At 40.3% G+C, this 19,837-nt stretch overlaps 1 protein-coding gene across 5 annotated transcripts in view; it reads left to right on the forward strand.

Annotated features, from left to right (window-relative positions):
- The window catches only part of CCDC83 (coiled-coil domain containing 83), a 72,097-nt gene extending 52,942 nt beyond the window's left edge, over positions 1–19,155 (forward strand). For 3 of the 5 annotated variants that reach the window (XM_050755868.1, XM_050755867.1, XM_050755866.1), the window contains exons 8-11: positions 9,537–9,658; positions 13,973–14,052; positions 14,582–14,787; positions 18,490–19,155. In XM_050755868.1, coding sequence (XP_050611825.1) covers positions 9,537–9,658; positions 13,973–14,052; positions 14,582–14,787; positions 18,490–18,651 — 570 coding nt within the window. In that variant the 3' untranslated portion in view covers positions 18,652–19,155. Of the gene's footprint in view, positions 1–9,536; positions 9,659–11,218; positions 11,312–13,972; positions 14,053–14,581; positions 14,788–18,489 lie in introns of all 5 variants that reach the window. The other 2 variants (XM_050755870.1, XM_050755869.1) reach the window with 2 other exon arrangements.
- The last annotated feature ends 682 nt before the right edge of the window (positions 19,156–19,837 follow it).

The following is a 19,837-nucleotide window of genomic DNA, read 5'->3' on the forward strand; positions in this document are numbered from 1 at the left end:
CAGCAATAAAGAAATATTTAGATCACTGGGAAGGATACAGAGCTGTTTTGTTACATGATTGTCTTTCTTGTTGTTTTAATTTATAATTATTTTCTTTTTTTCATGTATTAGTTGTAATAAGTAACACTGCATGATTTTAATTATCTGGTTTTATTTAGCATGCTTATTAGAAAATGAAGGAAACTGGAATTTCCAAATGATTGAGATTAACAAATGGAAAGCTGGAGAAACTAGACAAAGGGAATCAAGGAAGTTACCATCAGGATTTCAAGTAGGAGGAGACATAAGGCTAACTTGTATCTTTCAGGAGAAAATTTCAAGAACATATATTTTAATCAGGATCCCAGGTCCCCAACTTAATGTTTTAACTAAATTATCTCTCCCAGTTTCTATGTACATTTCTTGGGCATTTTGCTGGGGGGCAGCTGAGGCAGGGAGGGAAATATGGTCTTCCGCTTCTTCCTCCTTTTTACTTTCTGACCCCAGAAATCCAAAGGTGTCTGTAGGGTTATGAAAAAGAACTAGTTTTTATTCCCTAACATTTCAAAAGACTGAGGGGGATAGCTATTGAGGAGCACATTACTATTCTAAAGGGATACGTGATGTCATAGGAGAGCCTTAGCCTGAAAGAGTGGATGCAACATCTCAAAAGGGCCCCTATTTCCAGCTTTGGAAAGAGACCAAGAACTGTGTGTGCTACCTCCCAAGCATGCCGGCCCTTAGGTCAAACACCTCCCAAATATTGTATTAATTCCTTCTGTTTACAGTGTCTAACTATAATATTTTTTCTCATCCTTTGACATCTGAAAATCATAAATTTTCCTTAAGGCATTCAAGCTTGTAATCAACATAATTATCTCTCAACATATGAGATCCTAAAACACCAAACCCTAGCTTTGTAATTTAGTATTATGGACTTAAATGGTTTTACTAAATTGTTTGAGGCAGATAAATAATATATGCCTTTCTTTGTAACTTCAAGCCACCAGCAATATTTGAGCCTTTTCCATGGGACTGGTATTGCTTTATAATTACTGGTGGTTTTTATCACTGGATTATAAGCTCTCTTAAGGGAAGGAGCCAAGGCTTATTCACCCTTGCATCCTTCTACATCTAGCTCTGAACCTTGCCTATAATAAGAATTTATGGCCGGGTGTGGTGGCTCACGCCTATAATCCCAGGTGTGATGATGAAACCCCGTCTCTACTAAAAATAAAAATAAAAAAAAAAATAGCTGGGCATGATGGCCGGTGCCCGTGGAAGGCACCCATGGAGGCTGAGGCAGGAAATCGCCTGAACCCAGGAGGCAGAGGCTGTGGTGAGCCAAGATCACGCCACTGCATTCCAGTCTGGGTGACACAGCATAAATAAATAAATAAATAAATAAATAAATAAATAAATAAATAAAAGAATTATTGACCGGGTGGCTCACGCCTGTAATCCCAGCACTTTGGGAGGCCAAAGCAAGCAGCTTGCTTGAAGCCCGGGAGTTTGAGACCAACCTAGGCAACATGACGAAACCCTGTCTCCATCTTTACAAAAAATATCAAAAAAAAAAAAAAAAAAAAAATTAGCCAGGTGTGGTGGCACACCTGCAGTTTCGCTACTCAGGAGGCTGAGGTGGGAGGATCACCTGAGCCCCAGGAGGTTGAAGCTGAAGTAAGCTGAGATGATACCACTTCACTCCAGCCTGGGTGACAGAGCAAGCCCTATCTCATGTTTTTGTGTTTTTTTTGTTTTTTTTTTTTTTTGTTTTTTTTTCTGGAGATAGGGTCTTTCTCTGTCACCCAGGCTGAAGTGTCATGGTGCAATCAAGCTCACTGTAACATTGAATTTGTGGGCTCAAGCAATCCTCCTGCCTCAGTCTCCCAAGTAGTGCGGACTACAGGTGCACGCCACTATACCTGGCTAATTTTTTATTTTTATTTTTGGTTTCTCTGTTATTTGCTAAGAATTCATGCATTTAATAAATGATCATGTGATAGAGATATGCATGTGGTAACATACTGAATGCTTTAAGATACCAAAATACAGTTAAATCTCAGTGACAAATCAGAAAATGTTATCGTCTCCTTCTAAGTACCCATCTCAGTTACACTCTTGGCAGCTCTTGACAAGAGATACTGAATCTAAACCCTGTGCCTTCTTTCTTTCATCATATTCCCTCAAGACTTTTATTACTTCCTCCAGTTTATATCACCACTATTCTCACCAGCATACCTCTTTCTATTATATGCTCTTCCTTCTAATTCTCCTGTTGCTCTGTTCTGTCCCCATGAGCACCTCCTGATCCAGCACCTATGTAGCTCATGCTGCTTTGGGTGGTGGAGAGGTGGGTTTGCAGGTTCTATCTAGTAACGTTCTTCTATATACTCTTCCCACTATCAAGCCCTCTTTGGACAAAAGTTATCAAAATACACTTTTTTCTTTTTTTTTAAATGAGACAGAGTCTCACTCTGTTACCCAGGCTGGAGTGCAGTGGTGTGATCTCAGCTCACTGCAACCTCCACTTTCCGGGTTCAAGTGATTCTCCTGCCTCAGCCTCCCAACAAAATACACTTCTTAAAAACAGATGAGAACTGGGGTTCCCCCCTCAAGATGGCCGATTAGGAACAGCTCCAGTCTACAGCTCCCAGCATGAGTGACCCAGAAGATGGGTGATTTCTGCATTTCCAACTGAGGTACCACAACTGAGGTACCAGGTTCATCTCACTGGGGCTTGTCAGACAGTGGATGCAGGATAGTGGGTGCAGCACATGGAGCATAAGCCAAAGCAGGGAGAAGCTTTGCCTCACCCGGGAAGTGCAAGGGGGAAGGGAATTCTCTTTCCTAGCCAAGAGAAGCTATGAAAGATGGCACCTGGAAAATCAGGTCACTCCCACCCTAATACTGCACTTTTCCAACAGTCTTAGCAAATCACACACCAGCAGATTATATCCCACACTTGGCTTGGAGGGTCCCACACCCACAGAGTCTCACTCCCTACTAGCACAGCAGTCTGAGATCGAACTGCAAGGCAGCAGCGAGGCTGGGGGAGGAGCACCCGCCTTTGCTGAGGCTTGAGTAGGTAAACAAAGCAGCCAGGAAGCTTGAACTGGGTAGAGCCCACTATAGCTCAAGGAGACCCGCCTGCGTCTATAGACTCCACCTCTGGGGGCAGGGCATAGTGGAACGAAAGGCAGCAGAAACTTATACAGACTTAAATGTCCCTGTCTGACAGCTTTGAAGAGAGTAGTGCTTCTCCCAGCATGGAGTTTGAGATCTGAGAACAGACAGACTGCCTCCCCAAGTAGGTCCCTGACCCCCAAGTAGCCTAACTGGGAGGCACCTCCCAGTAGGGGTTGACTGACACCTCATATGGCTGGGTGGCCCTCTGAGATGAAGCTTCCAGAGGAAGGATCAAGCAGCAACATTTGCTGTTCTGCAATATTTGATGTTCTGCAGCCTCCACTGGTAATACCCAGGCAAACAGGTCTGGAGTGGACCTCCAGCAAACTCCAACAGACCTGCAGCTGAGGGTCCTGACTATTAGAAGGAAAACTAACAAACAGGACATCCACACCAAAAACCCCATCTGTACGTCACCATCATCAAAGACCAAAGGTACATAAAAACACAAAGATGGGGAGAAACCAGAGCAGGAAAGTTGAAAATTCTAAAATTCAGAGCACCTCTTCTCCTCCAAAGGAATGTGGCTCCTCGCCAGCAACGGAACAAAGCTGCAAGGAAAATGACTTTGATGAGTTGAGAGAAGAAGGCTTCAGATGACTGGTAATAACAAACTTCTCCAAGCTAAAGGATGATGTTCAAACCCATCGCAAAGAAGCTAAAAACCTTGAAAAAAGAAAAGACAAATGGTTACCTAGAATAAACAGCATAGAGAAGACCTTATATGAGCTAATGGAGCTGAAAACCATGGCATGAGAACTACATGACGCATGCACAAGCTTCAGTAGCCAATTCAATCAACTGGAAGAAAGGGTATCAGTGATTGAAGATCAAATGAATGAAATGAAGCGAGAAGAGAAGTTTAGAGAAAAACAGTAAAAAGAAACAAACAAAGCCTCCAAGAAATATGGGACTATGTGAAAAGACCAAATCTACATCTGATTGGTGTATCTGAAAGTGACAGGGAGAATGGAACCAAGTTGGAAAACATTGTTCAGGATATTATCCAGGAGAACTTCCCCAACCTAGCAAGGCAGGCCAAAATTCAAATTCAGGAAATACAGAGAACGCCACAAAGATACTCCTCGAGAAGAGCAACTACAAGACACATAATTGTCAGATTCACCAAAGTTGAAATGAAGGAAAAATGTAAAGGGCAGCCAGAGAGAAAGGTCAGGTTACCCACAAAGGGAAGCCTATCAGACTAATAGTGGATCTTTTGGCAGAAACTCTATAAGCCAGAGAGAGTGGGGGCCAATATTCAACATTTTTAAAGAAAATAATTTTCAACCCAGAATTTCATATCCAGCCAAACTAGGCTTCATAAGTGAAGGAGAAATAAAATCCTTTACAGAGAAGCAAATGCTGAGAGATTTTTGTCACCACCAGGCCTGCCCTACAACAGCTCCTGAAGGAAGCACTAAACATGGAAAGGAACGACCAGTACCAGCCACTGCAAAAATATGCCAAATTGTAAAGGCCATCAATGCTAGGAAGAAACTGCAGCAACTTACGAGCAAAATAATCAGCTAACATCATAATGACAGGATCAAACTCACACATAACAATATTAACCTTAAACGTAAATGGGCTAAATGCTCCAATCAAAATGCACAGACTGGCAAATTGGATAAAGAGTCAAGACCCATCAGTGTGCTTTATATAGGAGACCCATCTCACATGCAGAGACACACATAGGCTCAAAATAAAGGGATGGAGGAAGATCTACCAACAAATGGAAAACAACAAAAAAAGCAGGGGTTGCAATCCTAGTCTCTGATAAAACAGACTTTAAACCATCAAAGATCAGAAGAGACAAAGAAGGCCATTACATAATGGTAAATGGATCAATTCAACAGGAAGAGCTAACTATCCTAAATATATACATACCCAATACAGGAGCACCCAGATTCATAAAGCAAGTCCTTAGAGACCTACAAAGAGACTTAGACTCCCACACAATAATAATGTGAGGCTTTAACACCCCACTGTTAACATTAGACAGATCAACGAGACAGAAAGTTAACAAGGATATCCAGGAATTGAACTCACTCTGCACCAAGTGGACCTAACAGACATCTACAGAACTCTCCACCCCAAATCAACAGAATATACATTCTTCGCAGTACCACGTCACATTTATTCCAAAATTGACCACATAGTTCGAAGTAAAGCACTCCTCAGCAAATGTAAAAGAATAGAAATTATAACAAATTGTCTCTCAGACCACAGTGCAATCAAACTAGAACTCAGGATTAAGAAACTCATTCAAAACCGTTCAACAACATGGAAACTGAACAATCTGCTCCTGAATGACTGCTGGGTACATAACAAAATGAAGGCAGAAATAAAGATGTTCTTTGAAACCAATGAGAACAAAGACACAACATACCAGAATCTCTGGGACACATTTAAAGCAGTGTATAGAGGGAAATTTATAGCACTAAATGACCACAAGAGAAAGCAGGAAAGATCTAAAACCGACACCCTAACATCACAATTAAAAGAACTAGAGAAGCAGGAGCAAACACATTCAAAAGCTAGCAGAAGGCAAGAAATAACTAAGATCAGAGCAGAACTGAAGGAGATAGAGACACAAAAAAACCCTTCAAAAAATCAATGAATCCAGGAGCTGGTTTTTCGAAAAGATCAACAAAATTGATAGACTGCTAGCAAGACTAATAAAGAAGAAAAGAGAGAAGAATCAAATAGACGCAATAAAAAATGATAAAGTGGATATCACCACCAATCCCACAGAAATAGAAACTACCATCAGAGAATACTATAAACATCTCTATGCAAATAAACCAGAAAATCTAGAAGAAATGGATAAATTCCTGGACACATCCTCCAAAGACTAAACCAGAAAGACGTTGAATCCCTGAATAGACCAATAACAGGCTCTGAAATAGAGGCAAATAATTAATAACGTACCAACCAAAAAAAGTCCAGGATGAGATGGATTCACAGCCAAATTCTACCAGAGTTTCAAAGAGGAGTTGGTGCCATTCCTTCTGAAATGATTCCAATCAACAGAAACAGAGGGAATCCTCCCTAACTCATTTTATGAGACCAGCATCATCCTGATACCAAAGCCTGGCAGAGATACAACAAAAAAAGATAATTTTAGACCAATATCCCTGATGAACATCCATGCAATAATCCTCAACAAGATACTGGCAAACCGAATCCAGCAGCACATCAAGAAGCTTATCCACCACGATCACGTTGGCTTCATCCTTGGGACGCAAGGCTGGTTCAACATACACAAATCAATCAATGTAATCCATTATATAAATAGAACCAAAGACAAAAACCACATGATTATCTCAATAGATGCAGAAAAGGCCTTCGACAAAATTCAACAGCCCTTCACGCTAAAAACTCTCAATAAATTAGGTATTGATGGGACGTATCCCAAAATAATAAGAGCTATTTATGACAAACCCACAGCCAATATCATACTGAAGGGGCAAAAACTGGAAGCATTCCCTTTGAAAACTGGCACAAGACAAGGATGCCCTCTCTCACCACTCCTACTCAACATAGTGTTGAAAGTTCTGGCCAGGGCAATCAGGCAGGAGATAGAAATAAAGAGTATTCAATTAGGAAAAGAGGAAGTCAAATTGTCCCTGTTTGCAGATGACATGATTGTATATTTAGAAAACCCCATTATCTCAGGCCCAAATCTCTTTAAGCTCATAAGCAACTTCAGCAAAGTCTCAGGATACAAAATTAATGTGCAAAAATCACAAGCATTCTTATACACCAGTAAGAGACAAACAGAGAGCCAAATCATGAGTGAACTCCCATTCACAATTGCTTCAAAGAGAATAAAGTACCTAGGAATCCAACTTACAAGGGATGTGAAGGACCTCTTCAAGGAGAACTGCAAACCACTGCTCAATGAAATAAAAGAAGACACAAACAAATGGAAGAACATTCCATGCTCATGGATAGGAAGAATCTATATTGTGAAAATGGCCATACTGCCCAAGGTAATTTATAGATTCAATGCCATCCCCATCAAGCTACCAATGACTTTCTTCACAGAATTGGAAAAAACTACTTTAAAGTTCATATGGAATCAAAAAAGAGCCCACATTGCCAAGACAATCCTAAGCAAAAAGAACAAAGCTGAAGGCATCACACTACCTGACTTCAAACTATACTACAAGGCTACTGTAACCAAAACAGCATGGTACTGGTACCAAAACAGAGATGTAGACCAATGGAACAGAACAGAGCCCTCAGAAATAATACCACACATCTACAATCATCTGATCTTTGACAAACCTGAAAACAACAAGAAATGGGGAAAGGATTCCCTATTTAATAAACGGTGCTGGGGAAACTGGCTAGTCATATGTAGAAAACTGAAACTGGATCCCTTCCTTACACCTTATACAAAAATTAATTCAAGATGGATTGAAGGCTTAAATGTAAGACCTAAAACCACAGAAACCCTAGAAGACAACCTAGGCAGTACCATTCAGGACATAGGCATGGGCAAAGACTTCATGTCTGAAACACCAAAAGCAATGGCAACAAAAGCCAAAATTGACAAATGGGATCTAATTAAACTAAAGAGCCTCTGCACAGCCAAAGAAGCTATTGTCAGAGTGAAAAGGCAACCTACAGAATGGGAGAAAATTTTTGCAATCTACCCATCTGACAAAGGGCTAATATCCCGAATCTACAAAGAACTTAAACAAATTTACAAGGAAAAATCAAACGACCCCATCAAAAAGTGGGCAAAGGATATGAACAGACACTTCTCAAAAGAAGACATTTATGCAGCCAACAGACACATGAAAAAACGCTCATCATCACTGGCCCTCAGAAAAATGCAAATCAAAACCACAATGAGATACCATCTCATACCTGTCAGAATGGTGATCATTAAAAAGTCAGGAAACAACAGGTGCTGGAGAGGATGTGGAGAAATAGGAATACTTTTACACTGTTGGTGGGACTGTAAACTGGTTGAACCATTGTGGAAGACAGTGTGGCGATTCCTCAAGGATCTAGAACTAGAAATACCATTTGACCCAGCAACCCCGTGACTGGGTATATACCCAAAGGATTATAAATCATGCTGCTATAAAGACACATGCACACGTACGTTTATTGCAGCACTATTCCCAATAGCAAAGACTTGGAACCAACTGAAATGTCCATCAATGATAGACTGGATTAAGAAAATGTGGCACATATACACCATGGAATACTATGCAGCCATAAAAATGGATGAATTCATGTCCTTTGTAGGGACATGGATGAAACTGGAAACCATCATTCTAAGCAAACTATCGCAGGGACAGAAAACCAAACACCACATGTTCTCACTCATAGGTGGGAATTGAACAATGAGAATACTTGGACAGAGAATGTGGAACATCACACACCGGGGCCTGTCATGGGGTGTGGGGAGGAGGGAAGGATAGTATTAGGAGATATACCTAATGTAAATGACAAGTTAATAGGTGCAGCACATGGACATGGCACATCTACCCATATGTAACAAACCTGCACGTTGTACACATGTACCCTAGAACTTAAAGTATAATAAAAAATAAATTAATAAATAAATAAAAAATAAAAACAGATGAAAACTCTGCCAACAGAACCAGGACATTTTTTCCTATTTGAATTAGCCACATTATTTTTCTTCTTCTTTTTTACAGGCCCAATTGATGTACCAAAGTTAGTCCATTTCTTCAGTAAACATTAAGCCATATTTTCTTAGTTATCTCTGCCTCTGTCTCATATCTAAGTTCAGCAGTGTTTTTGAAGGGTAGAAAAGGACAATTCCTGCTATTCTATAATAACTGCCTAACTATTCAGACAAGTTCTACTGATGATCTAAAAATGATTTCCACCTATTCCTTTTTAGGGAGGAAGAACAAAGCAAGCCCAGTAATAAACGATACACAATAGGTCTTCCCCTCAGGCAAATGCACTTTTAGAAGTTGAGTTTACTATAGAAAACTTAATAGAACTTGGCAGGGCATGGTGGCTCACACCTGTAATCCCAGCACTTTGGGAGGCCGAGGCAGGCAGATCACCTGAAGTCAGAAGTTCCAGACCAGCCTGACCAACATGGAGGAACCCTGTTTCTAATAAAAATACAAAATTAGCTGGGCATGGTGGCACATGCCTGTAATCCCAGCTACTCAGGAGGCTGAAGCAGGAGAACTGCTTGAACCCGGGAGGTGGAGGTTGCAGTGAGCCAAGATTGCACTACTGCACTCCAGTGTGGGCGACAAAAGTGAAACTCTGTCTTAAAAAAACAAAAAGAAAGAAAAGAAAACTTAATAGAATTGAATCAGTAAGTACCAACATTCATTCCCTCCTTCTGAGAACAGGTTGCAATTCACAGGAAGGAAGTTGAAGAATTAGAAAATGCTATTCATGAACTGGAAGCAGAAAATTTGGTGCTTATTGATCAACTATTCAACTGTAGACTTGTGGATCTCAAGATACCAAGGTGAAAATTGTTAATATATATAGAGTATTTTGTAAACATTTGTATCTATTGTAAAACGTTGCTTTAAAAAAAAAAAAAGATGATTTAATTCTTCAGTGCTCCAGCAGTAGTCAAAAAGAAAGGGACACATAAAATGGATGAAGGTATAGGATTATTACTATTGACCATTGGTACAATGTAAAGTTTGACTTGTTTTTTCTTGCAATGCACTGTAGTCCCAATAGCCAGCACATAACATGAACATCATAACTGCCAACATTCTGGAGCCTCCAGACTAGCAGGGGTAATGGTCATGAAAGTAAGTACATAACAGTACAGCAGAAGATGGAGGAGGTAGAGAGTTAGCACAGAGGAGGAGGTGATCCACTTGCCGGAAGCTTCATGGAGGTGATCTGGGCTCCTATGTATTGTAGAATTATTTCTTTTGGTTGAAAGAGTCAAAACTACTCTGGAGGCCAAGAAAAGAGCTTGGCATTTCAAGTCACATTTGTTCTTGCACACAAGAAACCAAGTGGTGCATACACCTTTATATGTTTGGTTAGCTGTTTTCCTTATCTGACAAAAAAAGTCTTAATATATTAATCCTGACAGTAACCTAGGGCCCTTGAATATAAAATTAAAATTCAAAATGGCACTCATAATGTAGACAAGTAGTCAAAACCAAAAAAAAAATCTAATAGTAGCATGTTTAGGAAGAGAGGGTAAGTCTGGCTGGGCGCGGTGGCTCAAGCTTGTAATCCCAGCACTTTGGGAGGCCGAGACGGGCGGATCACGAGGTCAGGAGATCGAGACCATCCTGGCTAACACGGTGAAACCCCGTCTCTACTAAAAAATACAAAAAACTAGCCGGGCGAGGTGGCGGGCGCCTGTAGTCCCAGCTACTTGGGAGGCTGAGGCAGGAGAATGGCATAAACCCGGGAGGCGGAGCTTGCAGTGAGCTGAGATCCTGCCACTGCACTCCAGCCCGGGCGACAGAGCGAGACTCCGTCTCAAAAAAAAAAAAAAAAAAAAAAAAGGAAGAGAGGGTAAGTCACACAAATGTAGGGTGCATGTGTGCAAGTATGGGAGAGAAATGTCTAGGTTTAGGAATTAAAGCAGATGTTAAGTTGAACCTGGGGGAATAGCCAGGAAAAATTTTCCACACAAGTAGTTCCTATTGTTTGTGTGACATGGAAAATTACTATTTGAGACATGATCATGTATTTGTTATTTTTAAACTTTCTATTGTTTTCCAAGAAAGGTGGATACAGGTAAATTATGGGTTTCTTCTTTGCCAAGCTAAATGATGGGTGTCAGGATACAAGATTAGAGAAATTGGGAGATAAACTGGGTGGGGCAGGATAGAGAAAGAGGCCATCTGCCCCCTTTGCATGATTACTTGTGTGCTTCAGAGAGAATAGACACCAATATAGATGAGGTGAAGCTGAATGAGGATTGATTACTGAACTCCTGTATTTCCAGTCTCTTCAGCTGGTGCCCTAGAGAGCCCCTTGGGGGTAGGTGCTCACTGTTGCCCAATAGGCAGTGCTCGCTTTTGCCAGCCCTCCTCTCTGTGATCAGGTCTCCAGTGCTACATTCCTGTCCTACCTCTAATCCTCGTCATCTGCTGCTGCTGCCTTTGGAATCATGTCTAATCTCTGCCAGGCATTGCTGGTATGTGGCTTCTAACTACTGCTATACCTGCTGTCCACTGCCGCCTTTTCTGAACTGGCTAAACTTTAGGAAAGAGCTACCCTCTAAACTGCCAGACCCATGTCTCTACCTGGATCAACTCAGTCTGGTATATTTGATTTTGTTCTGATATGGTTGTAAAGTGCTAATAATTCTAAAAAAGGGAATTATTTCATAGGCCAGAGGGGACTTGGCAAGAACAGAATGGGAGATTGAGAAACTTTTAATGGGGATTTTTCATTGAGTTGTTTACTGTGCAGTATATAATTTAACCTCATCCTCGCTCTTCCCCGTAAAAATCTTCCGTAAAATCCACATTGTTCATCAGTGCTTTAGGGGCTGGCTTTCCTTACTGAGAGGAATGGAATGCTTAGTCTAGCTTCAGAGTTGGAAGAAATGAAGTCAAAATATTTCCAAGGGAAAAGAAACAGCATGGGTGACATTTATAGGAACTGATATATGTGTCCTTGCTATATGCTTCCATAACACCCTGAACTTTTCCTTTGTAACCAACCTTTATCACACTTTTGATTATTTATTTAATGTCTGCTGCTTTACTAGCTTGTAAACTCCTGAGGCAACTGTTTTTGGACACTTTAGAAAGACCTGCATAAAGAAACCAGAAAATGTGAAAGCCCTCAGTTATCTACTAGACTTCTTATACAGAAAGACAACCTGAGGGCGTTCAGGAGCTTTTACTGTACCCATTTCCAAGCCAAAGGAATATTACACATATTATATTTTATGGTAACTTCCCTCTCCATCTCTTTGTTGAGAATTAAGTTTTGTAAAATACTAGTAGGGTGTTAAGAAATAGAAATGAACTGTCTCCAGTGGACACAGAAGAAGTTCTATTTTCCTATTTGGATGAGGAATGGGATACTGTGGTTAATAGAGTTACCACATTTCCTATGTAGAGCTACTCAAACTTTTTCCCATCACAACTCACATAGAATGTCATAGGATTTGTTTGACACACTGGGACAAACAGATGAGGAAACTGTCAGCCAGAGGTGACTGCCCAGGACTCCAGCGCCACAGGGCTGAGGCTAAGTGGGCCAATACCTACAAATCTAACACTAACTTACCATAAGAACATCTTTTGAACTATTTTCCATATCATTAAGTATCAAGTGTTGTTACCCTGTAGTAGTACAGAAGTGACAGTAAACTAGTGATTAATAGAAAAAGCTAGATTCCTGAAGGTTATGGCATTTAGAAAGATCTTAATTGTTCACAATGGTAAAACTAGGAAAGAAAAGAATTCTATAGCCTCAGACATTGTCTCCCTGCAGACCACAGCTACATGTGAAACTTATCTTTACTAAGGTACCTTTCTAAACTTGCCTTAACTAAAATTAAGTTTTTAGAAGGTTTCATAGGTGTAAATATTTTATGTAGTTACAGTATTTGCTGGAGCCATTCGCATCTGGATAACACTTTATTCATGTTCTTAAATAACTGACAGCCTCTAATTTAGGGGACTCACTTTGGTTGCTTAGCTGCTAAGCATGAAGGGTGGTTTGCACATTTGCAAGTGTTCAATTACTTCATGCTGTCTTCAGATAAACCTCATGGAAATGCCATACAGAGTTTTCAAAGCATCATATTCTCTGATTAAAAATTCAGCGGACACTCTAAAAAGGAGAGCATAGAATTAAACAATGTAGAGAGAGCTACAACAGCATATGGACATCAATTCACTGCTTGTAGGTGAAGCTTATCACTAAGCGAAAGCCAGGACCTAGATGGCATCTTGGATTCCTGCTCGCTTTCTCTTTCTCTCTTCATTTCAAAACCATGTCTTTCAGGCCACTATCATTCCACACCTGAAATACTACAACAGTGACCTGACTGGTGCCATGCTCACTCTCATTTTTTTTGAACTTTAAGTGTGTTATTCCCTTATTTGGAATGCTCTTCTTTCACCCCTAGCTCTTCCCTGGCAAGCACCTCCAGGTTCAAGACTGTATTAGTCCATTCTCATGCTGCGATAAAAAAACTGCACGAGACTGGATAATTTAGAAAGGAAAGAGGTTTAACTGACTCACAGTTCCACCAGGCTGGGGAGGACTCAGGAAACTTAGATTTATGGCAGAAGGAGAAGCAAATATGACCTTCTTCACATGGCAGCAGGAAGGAGAAGTGCAGAGCGAAGGCTGGGGAAAAGCCCCTTATAAATTATCAGATCTCATGAGAACTCACTAACATGAGAACAGCATGGAAGTAACTGCCCCCGTAATTCACTTACCTCCCACTGGGTCCCTCTCCCACAACACATGGGGATTATGCAAACTACAGTTCATGATGGGATTTGGGTGGGGCCTAGCTAAACCATATCAAAGACTAAGCTCAGGTTTCATCCAGGAAAACTTTGCTTCCTCCTAAAGCTGACTCAGGTGCTGCTGCTTTCTGCATCCCAGCATTCTCACATTATGCTAATTACCCATCATGGTACACACCATGACTTAAAAATGCTGTAAGGCTGTCTGTCACCCCACTGGACTTTATGCTCCTCAGGGTAGAAATTATGTATCATTTTTCATTATGCATTTCTAGCACCTAGTAGAGAGATAGACCCTAGTAAGCATGCAATACAATATTTATTGACTGATAGACTGTTTTTCTTATTTGTTCTTTTAGGCGACTATATCTTACCCAAGCTGCTGGACTAGAAGTGCCACCTGAAGAAATGCCTTTGGAATTGCCAGAAACACATATAGGTATTATTTAATTGCAATAATGATGGTGATTTTTTTCAAACTCTTGTTTTTCTATTTAAAATACACTTAACTATTGTAAGCAGGTGCCCCACATACAAAAGTTATTCAGAGACTAGTTACCTGCCAGCTTCTCTCAATTTTTCCTCTTGCAGTGCTTGTCCTAATCTATCTCCTGTCTGTAGTACCACTTTCAAATGAAGGTCTCTATGTTTCACAGTAAATTAAATAAATACTGGCGGAGAGGGATGAGGCTGCTATCTACACTGGCAAGGTCTAGGGCCCTATTTAGCCAACCAAAATGACAACATATACATAGGCACCAATATAATTACTGTAACTTATTAGCTAACAGAAAGAAATACAACTTGGAGTTTCTACAAATGGGACTCGCTCTTACTATAATACATAAATTCTACATTTGCAGTTCTCAAAGTTCTATCCAATTAAAAATGTGACAAAGTATGAATTGCATTTTTATTTTTATATGTTCAAAATGTATACATAATTAATTCCTTTGTATTCATCCAAGAAGAGAAGTCAGAATTGCAACCCATAGAAGTAGAAAGTAGAGACTTGATGTCCTCATCAGATGAAAGCAGTACCTTACATCTTAGTCATGAAAATAGCATCGAAGATCTCCAGTATGTAAAGACAGATAAAGAGGAAAACTCATGCACAGAGTTTGGGGACACTGATATGAAGTACTTACTATATGAGGATGAGAAGGATTTCAAGGTAAGATTCATAAGAACGTTACTTTGACTACCAAGAAAATGCTGTTTTATTAATTGAGAAAATTAACCTAAAATATGGATATTGAAAATTCCATTTGCAATTATTAGTAAAATTGGCCCACCATTCATATCTCTCATTTGGATACCATTTTCACTCCTACTCTTGCCCAATTTTCTTCCTATATTCCTTTATAGGCCTTCATTAATAGTATACAAAGTAAGTTATCTAATGCTATATAACAATCCCAAAAACCTAGTAGCTTATAACAATAACTATTCTCCCTTAGGGATAATAGTTACTGTTGGTTAGAAATTTAGGAAGGGCTCCACTAGACAGTTCTCACTTGGTGGACTGTCAGTCAGTTGCAACCACATGTTGGCTAGGGCTGCACCCATCTGAAGGCTTGGTTGAGGCAGAAGTCTACTTCCAAGGTGGTTTGTTCATATGGCTAGCATGTTGATGCTGACTAAACTGAGGGCCTCACTTCTTCTTCACATGTGCCTCCCCACAGGGTGTTTTGAATTTCCTTTGTTATAGTGTCTGTCTTCTCCCAAAATAAGCAATCCTAGAGACCAAGATAAAAGCAGCAGTTTGGCTGTGGTGGCTCATGTCTGTAATCCCAGCACTTTGGGAGGCTGAGGCGGGCGGATCACCTGAGGTCGGGAATTTGAGACCAGCCTGGCCAACATGGTGAAACCCCCTCTCTACTAAAAATACAAAAATTAGGCTGGGCACGGTGGCTCATGCCTGTAATCCCAGCACTTTGGGAGGCCGAGGAGGGTGGATCACGAGGTCAGGAGATGAAGACCATCCTGGCTAATACAGTGAAACCCCGTCTCTGCTAAAAATACAAAAAAATTAGCTGGGCATTGTGACAGGAGCCTGTAGTCCCAGCTACTTGGGAGGCTGAAGCAGGAGAATGGCATGAACCCGGGAGGCAGAGCTTGCAGTAAGCCGAGATCGCGCCACTGCACTCCAGCTTGGGCGACAGAGCGAGACTCCGTCTCAAAAAAAAAAAAAAAAATTAGCTGGGCATGGTGGTGCGTGCCTGTAATCCCAGGTAGTTGGCAGGCTGAGGCAGGAAAATCACTTGAACCTGGGAAGCAGAGGTTGCAATGAGCAGAGATAGCACCATTGCACTCCAGCCTGGGTGACAGAGTGAGACTCTGTCTCAAAAGAAAGAAAGAGAGAGAGAGAAAGAAAGAGAAAGGAAGAAGAGAAAGGAAGGAAGGAAGGAAGGAAGGAAGGAAGGAAGGAAGGAAGGAAGGAAGGAAGGAAGGAAGGAAGGAAGGGAGGGAGGGAGGGAGGGAGGGAGGGAGGGAGGGAGGGAGGGAGGGAGGGAAAGAAAGAAAGAAAGAAAGAAAGAAAGAAAGAAAGAAAGAAAGAGAGAGAGAGAGAGAGAGAGAGAAAGAAAAAGAAAGAAAGAAAGAAGAAAAAGAAAGAAAGAAAGAAAGAAAGAAAGAAAGAAAGAAAGAAAGAAAGAAAGAAAGAAAGAAAGAAAGGAAAAGGAAGGAAGGAAGGGGAAGGAAGGAAGGAGAGAGATAAAGAAAAGAAAGAAAAAGAAAGAAAGAGAGAAAGCAAGAAAAGAAAGAGAAAAAGAAAAGGAAAGAAAAAAAGGAAAGAGAAAAGAAAGGGAAAGAAAGAAAGAAAAAGAAAGAAAGAAAGTTTTATGGAAATCATACACTGTCACTTCCATCATATTCTACTGGTTGATGTAGTCACAAAGTTCCATCCAAGAGGAAGGAACATAGCTCCTACATCTTGATGGAGGAAGGTCAGTATCACATTGTAAGAGAAGGAACTTGGAATAGGATATGAATTAGGCTATCTTTGGAAAGTACAGATTGCACATATACCATTCATTAAAACCTGGAATATTAAGCCTTTTAATTTTAAAACTTCTTTCTAGTACATTCCAGTTACTTCCATAGCCATCCCTTGTTATTTTTCCTCTTGGTACTTTAAAAGCTCTCCTAGAACTTAAAGTCTGGTAGTGGAAAAAATGATATAAGAAAGCAGAAGAAACTGAATAAACCAACACAAACCATTTTAACTAACTACAGTTCAATCCTGCTGCCATCAAGTGATTATTTAAAGACTAAAGTTCTAGTTCCTCTAGCACTGAAACACCTCCATGAGTATCTTGGAATCATGACTCCTGGGATGTCTTGATGATCTCAGGCTAGTGGACAGTTGTCTACAAAATCCCGAAATTGCATACCATTTGGTTGAATGAAAGACCTTACTTTCCATGAAAGTTTTTGATGTAGTCAAACTGCTGTGGCCATGGTGTATTACTTGAGAATCCTCTTCCCAGTGATTCTGAAATACGTGGTAGGTCTCCATCAACTTGCTTTTTTCCTATCTTTCATTTATCACAACTACATATTTTGAAAGCTAAATAGAATTATATGTATTTTGAGAAATAAGACATCACCTTCCTTTTTCATTATTTGATTCTTCTAAACTCAAATAAATATTTATTGAGAACCCCACAACATGCCAGGTCCTTGTTAAATGCTTGTGCATTTAAGGGAGAGAACAGCAAGAAATGAAATCTCAAATATGCCTATACACCAGGCCTTGCACCCAAATCACTTATAGACTTGTAGAGGACAGGTAAGAAAATCAACAATTACCATATAAGAGTAAACAGACCACCTGTACCTGTGTCCCTGATCAGTCTGTGCTTATCATTGCACCCCAGCACTTGATACAGGGCCTGGCATATAGTCAACACCTGGGAGAGGTTTGCTAAAGTGATGTGTCGAAGGAATTAAAAAGCAAGGGTTATGGCATGGGAGACTTCCTGGAGGAAGGGACATTGGGTAGGGCGTGAGCTCTGTCCACCCAGTTTTGGGTTGGCTATGGATTTCATGTCAGTTAGACTTCTAATTCTGTTTGTTGATATCTTAGACTTGTAAACCAAAAGTAGCTGAGACAGGTCTCAATCAATTTAGAAGTTGATTTTGCCAATGTTAAGGATAATACCTGGGAGAAAAAAAAAAACAAAAAAAACACACCTCGAAATCACAGAAACAGTGTGTGGTCTGTGCCTGTCTCCAAAGATGACTTGGAGGCCTTCAATATTTAGAGGAGAAAAGTGGGCTGGAGGGGAAAGCAGGAAGTTATAGTCATCCACATATTGCAAGAGAAAAGGAGCATGTAGGGGAACCATCAACTATGTATTCACCTCACACTTTACAAAAGATCAGGTGAACATAGAGTAGCTACCTGTGGAGATAGTTAACCTTTTATCTGTATGTATCTGCTTAGGAACAAAAGGAAAGGCAGTTGCTTATATGACTCAGCTTTCAGCTTAATTTTTTCCTTTTGGCAAAGTGAATTGGAGTCCCATGTTTTTATTTTCCTTTCACAGACTGTAGGTAGTTTTGCACTAACTATAGCCAGCATCCATCCCCCATTAACCCACTATGAGACAAGCTTTCTAGCCTTGCTCTCTGCTTTTTAGGAGATCTTTCCTACTGTGTATGCCTTACTGGGTATATAAGTTTACTGAGTGTTTTGTTTTTTTCTCATTTATAGTAGCTCTCATATTTCATGTTTTACACAGCATCAGGCAACTGGGGGCAATGAACTCTGTCAGATAAAGGCCAACTGTAATAAAGCAAGCCTAATCTATCAAAGCTGGTAATTTGCTGAATCACCTCTCCTATTCTTTTTTGTGTCTGTTCACCATAGGATTATGTAAACTTGGGCCCCCTGGGAGTGAAGCTTATGAGTGTGGAGAGCAAGAAAATGCCCATTCATTTTCAAGAGAAGGAAATTCCAGTCAAACTCTATAAAGATGTCAGGAGCCCGGAAAGTCGCATCACATATAAGATGATGAAGTCTTTTCTCTAAGACTGAAAGCTGCAAAGGAAACACGACGTTTTCTTATAAATGTTTTTTGGGAACTGAAGTATATCCGTTGCCCATTTTACTTATGCTTTGGCTCATTTTTAAACCAGCTGTTATTTCTAAAGGTCATAATTACATTTAAAATCAAAGGTATTCAGCTATTCATTTACTTGCATGGTATGAGTGACCAAAATGGAAGCACACTTTGTATTTCTACATTGAAGTATTCAGAAGCATGACAGTAGTTTCAAGGTAGTCTCTGAGGTTCCTTTTCACACACAAAACATTCACTGATTAATCTGCGATTCCAATATGAAATAGTTCCATTAGAAATGTTTCTAAGAAAATCTTTGTATAGCATTGTCTACACATCTTTCCCTCTGAGGATGCTCAATGTGATAGACAGCCAGTCTGTAATTCAAGTCAATTCTTCTTAGTTTAACCCTGTGTATTAGTCTGTTCTCATGCTGCTAATAAAGACATAATTGAGATTGGGTAATTTATAAAGGAGGTTTAATTGATTTACAGTTCCACATGGCTGGGGAGGCCTCACCATCATGGCAGAAGGCGAATGAGGAGCAAAGTCACATCATACATGGTGGCAGGCAAGAGAGGGCTTGTGTAGGGGAATTCCCATTTATAAAACTATCAGATCTTGTGAGACTTATTCACTACTTCAAGAACAGTATGGGAAAAACCTGCCCCCATGATTCAATTACCTCCTACCAGGTCCCTCCCATGACACATGGGGATTATGGGAACTATAATTCAAGATGAGATTTGGGTGGGCACGTAGCCAAACCATATCACCCTGTTTATAATGAATATAAAAAATGAATGTTAACAAACTTGAGAGTGTTAATTTGTCATATAAAAATATCCACTGATAGGGAGCACTCCCTCCCTCCAGCTATATCTAGCCTAAACCACCATGTTCCTATCCCAAGAAAATACCACTTCTTTCAGGGCTACCACAAGCCAAAGACACTGTGACTACCTGGATGTGACATCAGCATTCCATTTGGATCCTCAAGACCAGATAATACCATCATATGTCATATTTCTGTAATCTTTAGTGATATAAGGATTAATTAATCATCAGTGGGGGATGTTATTGGCATTTAAAGTAAGGACAATTGCGTGGCACTGTCTTGAGCCTGCAGGATGTTAGCACTCCTGCTCCCTCAAT

The sequence above is a fragment of the Macaca thibetana genome, chromosome 14, assembly GCF_024542745.1.
Source record: "Macaca thibetana thibetana isolate TM-01 chromosome 14, ASM2454274v1, whole genome shotgun sequence".
Lineage (NCBI taxonomy): Eukaryota > Metazoa > Chordata > Mammalia > Primates > Cercopithecidae > Macaca > Macaca thibetana.